The sequence below is a fragment of the Bombina bombina genome, chromosome 10 (genome assembly GCF_027579735.1).
Source record: "Bombina bombina isolate aBomBom1 chromosome 10, aBomBom1.pri, whole genome shotgun sequence".
Taxonomy (NCBI): Eukaryota; Metazoa; Chordata; class Amphibia; order Anura; family Bombinatoridae; genus Bombina; species Bombina bombina.
The window spans coordinates 148,198,905-148,205,788 of NC_069508.1; the positions used below are offsets into that span (position 1 = coordinate 148,198,905).

Here is a 6,884-nt window from a genome sequence, read left to right on the forward strand (position 1 = left end):
TATTTGCATACTGTAGTATTCATTCTGGACAGAAAAAAAGAAGTACAATTTGACAGCAACATTTTTTTTAAATTTTATTTTAATAAACTGTAGAACACTTTAAAATGTTTATAAAAAAAAAAGTTCTGCGGATGATTGTAAACCACTAGAGGGCAGAAATAATCTAATTTTGTAAGCAACAGACACGCTGAATCAGAAAGCCGAGAACCAAAGAGCAAGGAGAGTGGGGTGTGCTTCATCTGGAGCTGTGTCTGAGATGCAATAATCAAGTACTCTACAGACAGCAGGAAGCACAGCTCAGAGCAGATAGAGGTGATCAAACAAGGTGTGTGCTTTGTTTTGGTGCGTACTGCAGGTTCTTCCCATGGAACCAAGTGTGAACGGCTGATGAGGTTGTTATTACCTTGATATCCGGACTTTGCAGGTCTACAACATTCACATAATTCACTGTACTTTATTGAATCTTAAAGGACCTTATCTTTTTTTTCTGATAATAATGCCATTTATTTTTTGTTTACAGCAATTCTGTTAATGTAAATTTGAAGATTTGTGTGTGTGTTGTTTATTGTGCAAGATCTTTAAATATCTTTGTTTTGTTTTTTTCTTTTTACAGATATTCACAAAGGGATGTTACTTCCGTGAACTCTTTTAGAATTTAATCCTTTCCAGTCCGAAATCTTTCCAAAGCTAATAATTATTTTCAACGTTCGAAGCAATATGCCGGAACAAAGCAATGATTATAGGGTTGTTGTATTTGGTGCGGCAGGAGTCGGAAAAAGTTCACTAGTCCTTCGTTTTGTGCGAGGGACCTTTAGAGAAACCTATATCCCTACTATAGAAGATACGTATAGACAAGTCATCAGTTGCGACAAAAACATCTGCACACTTCAGATTACAGATACAACAGGAAGTCATCAATTTCCTGCCATGCAGAGATTGTCTATATCCAAAGGGCATGCATTCATCTTGGTCTACTCTGTCACAAGTAAGCAGTCTATGGAAGAGCTTCAGCCAATCTATGAACAGATTTGCCAAATTAAAGGGGACGTACAGAACATTCCGATAATGCTGGTTGGTAATAAGAGCGATGAGAACCTGAGGGAAGTCCAGTCAAGCGAAGGAGATAGCTTGGCAAACAAGTGGAAGTGTTCATTCATGGAAACTTCAGCAAAACTCAATTACAATGTACAGGAACTCTTTCAAGAACTTTTAAACTTAGAAAAGAGAAGGACTGTTAGCTTACAGGTGGATGGAAAAAAATCCAAACAACAGAAAAAGAAAGATAAATTGAAAGGGAAGTGTTCCATAATGTAAAGATATATTTGCCTTACCGGACTCCCATTATTGCATGAGGCAATGGCAGAATGGACTCCTTTCCTAGAAATATTAAAGCGGTGTTCAATTTGGTGTTGGATTATAAGATAGGACTGGACATCTTCAGAAATTGAAATATAACTGGGAAGGAAGCTGACTGCATGTGTTAAGCACTTACAGGGGCAGTAAATTCATCTTTCGTGATTCATACAGAGCATACAATTTTAAACAACTTTCCAATTTACTTCTATTGTGTAACTCAATTCATTCTCTTGGTATCCTTTGTTGAAAAGCATACCTAGGTAGGCTCATTGCAGCTGGAAGCCAGCTGCTGATAGTGGCTGCTTATATATGCCTAGTTATTGGCTCAGCCAATATGTACAGCTAGCAGCTCCCAGTAGTGCATTGCTGCTACTTCAACAAAGGATACTCAGAGAAAAAAAAGCAAATTTGATAATAGAAGTAAATTGGAAAGTTGTTTGCTCTGTCTGAATCGTGAAAGAAAAAAGTGTGTTTCATGTCCCTTTAATTTAGCATCTAATATGTTGCCTTTAACCATGCCTGAACAACTGAAAAGCAGAATGTCAGGCTGTTACAACAGAGATTTATTGTCTGGAAAAAAAAAAGCTTCAGTCCTATTTTAATGTATTTTGTAGACTGGGTGCTTCTTGTTTTCTGAACTAAGGTCTATTTTAAAGACCTCTGTGTGCATTCAAATAGATTTTATTTATTTTTTGTGCATCTTTCGCATGTCAGGATATTCAGTTTGTGGAAAGATGTGGCTACTGTAAATTAAACGTATATGCCTGTATTTTGTGTATGTTGTGCTTTTTATTTCTTTTTTTATTTTGGTATTTAGTGAGTTGGTGAGACGTTACTCAATCTTAAAGGGATAGTCTAGTCAAGACTTTCATGATTCAGATAGAGCATGCAATTTTAAGCAACATTCTAATTTACTCCTATTATCAATTTTTCTTCATTCTCTTGTATCTTTATTTAAAAAGTTGGGATGTAAGTTTAGGAACTGTCCCATTTTTGGTTCAGCACCCTGGGTAATGCTTGAGCTACATTTAGCCACCAATCAGCAAGCACTACCCAGGTGCTGAACCAAAAATAGGCTGGTTCCTAAGCTTACATTCCTGCTTTTCAAATAAAGATATAAAGGGAATGAAGAAAAATTGATAATAGGAGTAAATTAGAAAGTGTCTTAAAATTGCATCCTGTATCTGAATCATGAAAGTTTATTTTTGACTAGACTATCCCTTTAATTTACGGTTTCTGTTGTAAATACAAATATTTAGATTACGTATATAGGAGAGAAGGTATAGACATTTGTACTACTTTGGGAAAATACATAAGTGGAACTGTCACTTTAAAAGTAGGTTGGTGTTTTAAAGTTATAGAAACTGTGTATACACTGGGCTAGCTGTTTTCTTTAGACTAAGTATTTAAAGAACATACAAGTTCAAGAAGAAATGCTTTAATTTGCATTTTATTATTGCACTATTGTATTATATAACTATGCATTTAACAACAGGTATTTGTGTGCAGTTGCCTATAACCAGCTAGCTCACAGTGGTGTATTTCTGCTACAGAGCCTACCTAGGTATCCTTTAAAGGGACAAAAAATGCATTTCATGATTTAAATAGAGCATTCAATTTTAATAATCTTTCCAATTGACTTCTATTATCTAATTTGCTTAATTCTGTTGGTATCCTTTGTTGAAGGAACAGCAATGCACTACTAGGAGCTAGCTGAACACATTGAACAAGGCATATATGTGCAACCACCAATCAGCAGCTAGCTCCCAGTTCTACATTGCTGCTTCTGAGCTTACCTAGGTATGCTTTTCAACAAAGGATACCAAAAAACAAAGCAAATTAGATAATAGAAGTACATTGGAAAGATGTTTAAAATTACATATCTGAATTATGAAATAAAATGTTGGGGTGTTATATCACTTTAACAAAGAATACCAAGAGAACTAATTACATTTGATAATAGCGGTAAAAATTACATGATCTATCTGAAATACCAACCTGCTTATAGGTTCTTCTAAATTCTTAGCATATAATTTTTGCATTGATAACTTTAGATTACTGTGTCTCTAGCCACTGCAAAGGGGTTAAACACATAGGTAAAGTCCCAGTCACAAGCATTGCAGCTCATGAGTAGGGATGGGCGAATGTTTCTAAAAATTCGAAATTTAAAAAGAATTTTGATACATCCGTTCGTTCGAATCGAATTTCGAATGTTTATATAACATTCTAACATTCTATTTTCGAATTTTTGTTTTCGATTTTTTTCAATAAAATTCGAAAATATTCGTTCGAATAATAGAATGTTTAGCTATGTATTCATTCAATTTCGAAATGTAATGTGACATTCAAATTTGAAATAGTATTTCTAGTCTACAACTGTGTTTAATAAATGTAATATTCGAATGCTACATTTGAATGTCACATTCAAATTTGAAATAGTATTTCTAGTCTAGTACTGTGTTTTAAATGTAAAATTCGAATGTGATTTTTTTATTCGAATGTGACATTCAAATTCAAAATAGTATTTGTAGTCTAATACTGTGTTTTATAAATGTAATATTCAAATTCGAATATGATATTCGATTCGAATGTGACATTCAAAATAGAGTTTCTAGTCTACAATTGTGTTTTATAAATGTAATATTCGAATTTGAATGTGACATTCGAATTCGAATGGGACATTCGAAAACTGTAAATAACATTGTTATCAACATTCTATTATGTAAATCGAATTTCTACAATAACATTCGTTTTAACATTCGAATTCGAATATAAACACATTCGCCCATCCCTACTCATGAGCAGAACACTTTCAGCAATTGGCAGCTACATGCTATTACCATTCCTGATTGGCTCACTGCCTGATTTCTGCTCAGAAGCTGCAATTGGGCATGTACATTCGGTAGTTTCATTAGCTGTTAAATGCAGAAGAAGTTGGCTGCTCGCGGCATTTGGCTCTTTTCAGAGACGGATTTCTTCTTGTGAAAGTGCAATTCAATAAGTTCAGGATTTGCACAGATATTAGTGTGTTGCTCTTTCACAAGAAAAAAATCAACTCCAAAAAGAGCTGAATGCGGCGGGAGGCTGACTTCTTTCGCATTCAATTGCTACGAAACTACCGAAAGCACATGCTTTTGAATGCCCTTGTAATTACACAGATCGGCATATTGTATCATCTCATGGAGTGTGGAGAAACACCCATGGTTATTAGTAAAGGGATCTTTAAATGGACTGAATATTACGTGATGGGTGAATAAACCAAGGTCAAGGTTAAACAGTATAATTTTATAGTTTTTTCTGTTATATAAAACTGTTAGGAAAGACCAACAAATCAAGTATATCTCTACTTAAAGGGACATAAAACAAGTTGGGATAGAGACAAAATATAATAATATGTACTTTAATTACTTTAGCTGCAAATTTATACTGCAGTACCTTCGTCATTAACCCTTTCTTTTTAGTTTCTGAATTGTACAGCTCTTAACTCCCCCCCCACACATTTCCTTCTATGGCTGTATCTATGTCTATTGTTCTTTTGGTAGAATGCAAAAGTGCATAGGGATTATCTGCTGGAGCATGCCTAGAAGATGTGAACTCAGTTGAAATACAGTGCCTGTGTCTAAACACTGATAAGGGGGGCGGAGTTGCCTACTTCAGGCAGCTTAGCTATGTGATTCATTTTGCTTATTTTTGAAAATTATTTTAAAATACTTGCCAACAATTTTTAAACATTTTTTTTTATGCAAACTATTTTTAATCAATTAGCCCTTTTAGGATATGCACAGATCTCAACCTGTTTTATGTCCCTTTAAGAAGACCCTAAAAAAAACCAGGGCTGCCTCTGATGTCTTATTTATAGCAGAAAGATTGTAGAAAACTTAAAGGGACAGGAAACCTCAAAAATGTCATTAATGATCAAACAACGTCATACAATTTCAAACAACTTTTCACATTTACTTTTATTATCAAATATGCTTTATTCTCTTGTTATCCTTTGCTGAAGGAACAACATTGCACTAATGGCAGCTAACTGAACACATCCACTTAGCCAAGAGACAAATGTATGCAGGCACCAATCACCAGCTAGCTCTCACTAGTGTAGGATATGTGTATTCATTTTCAACAATGGATACCAAGAGAATAAAGCACATTTGAAAATGGAAGTGATTTTAAAAGTCTTAAAATAACCTGCTCTTTCTGAATCATGCAAGTTTAATTTTGACTTTGCTATCCCTTTAAGAGACATTTTAATCAAGCCCAGACAAGCAGTTGTAATATAGTGTCTGTGCATATGAGTGCAACCCCCCCCCCCAAAAAAAAAACGGCCAGATTACGAGTTTTGCGTTAGGAGCTATGCGGTGCTAACAAGAAGTTTTTTCTCACCGCTCACTTACCTACAGCACTGGTATTACAGGTTTTTGCAAACCTGGCGTTAAAAGTCAAGAAGTGAGCATAGAGCAAAATTGGGGTCCTTACCGCACTTCAATACCAGCGCTGCTTAAGTGAGCGGTGAGCTGGTTGTACGTGCCCGTAAACGATTTCCCCATAGACATCAATGGGGAGAGCCAGCTGAGAAAAAGTCTAACACCTGCAAAAAATCAGCGTAAAACTCAGTAACACAGCCCCATTGATTCCTATGGGGAAACTAAAGTTATGTTTACACCTAACACCCTAACATGAACCCCAAGTCTAAACACCCCTAATCTTACACTTATTAACCTCTAATCTGCCGCTCCGGACATCTCCCCCACCTACATTATACTTATTAACCCCTAATCTGCTACCCAAAACATCGCTGACACCTACATTATATTTATTAACCCCTAATCTGCCGCCCCCAATGTCGCTGCCACTATATTAAATGTATTAAACCCTAAACCTAAGTCTAACCCTAACACCCCCTAATTGAAATATAATTAAAATCTAAATAAAATTTCTATCATTAACTAAATTATTCCTATTTAAAACTAAATACTTACCTGTAAAATAAACCCTAAGCTAGCTACAATATAAATAGTTACATTGTAGCCATCTTAGGGTTTATTTTTAGTTTACAGGCAAGTTTGTATTTATTTTAACTAGGTAGAATAGTTATAGAATAGTTAATAGCTAAAATAAATACAAATTGACCTGTAAAATAAAACCTAACCTAAGTTACAATAACACCGAACACTACACTACAATTAAATAAATTAACTAAATTAAATACAATTAAATGAGCTAAATCACAAAAAAACCCACTAAATTACAGAAAATAAAAAACAAATTACAGATCTTTAAACTAATTACACCTAATCTAATAGCCCTATCAAAATAAAAAAAGCACCCCCAAAATAAAAAAAACCCTAGCCTAAACTAAACTATCAATAGCCCTTAAAAGGGCCTTTTGCTGGGGGATTGCCCCAAAGTAATCAGCTCTTTTACCTGTAAAAAAAAAAATACAAACAACCTCCCCAACGGTAAAACCCACCACCCACACAACCAACCCCCCAAATAAAATACTAGCTAAAAAAACTAAGCTCCCCATT

The 6,884-nt window shown here is 34.8% G+C and overlaps 1 protein-coding gene across 1 annotated transcript; it reads left to right on the top strand.

The window, feature by feature from the left end:
* Positions 1-204: 204 nt before the first annotated feature.
* DIRAS3 (DIRAS family GTPase 3) lies at positions 205-1,716 on the top strand. Its single transcript, XM_053693931.1, has 2 exons — positions 205-325; positions 614-1,716. The coding sequence occupies exon 2, from the start codon at positions 718-720 to the stop codon at positions 1,312-1,314; it is 597 nt and encodes a 198-aa protein (XP_053549906.1). The 5' UTR covers positions 205-325; positions 614-717; the 3' UTR covers positions 1,315-1,716.
* Positions 1,717-6,884: the final 5,168 nt, after the last annotated feature.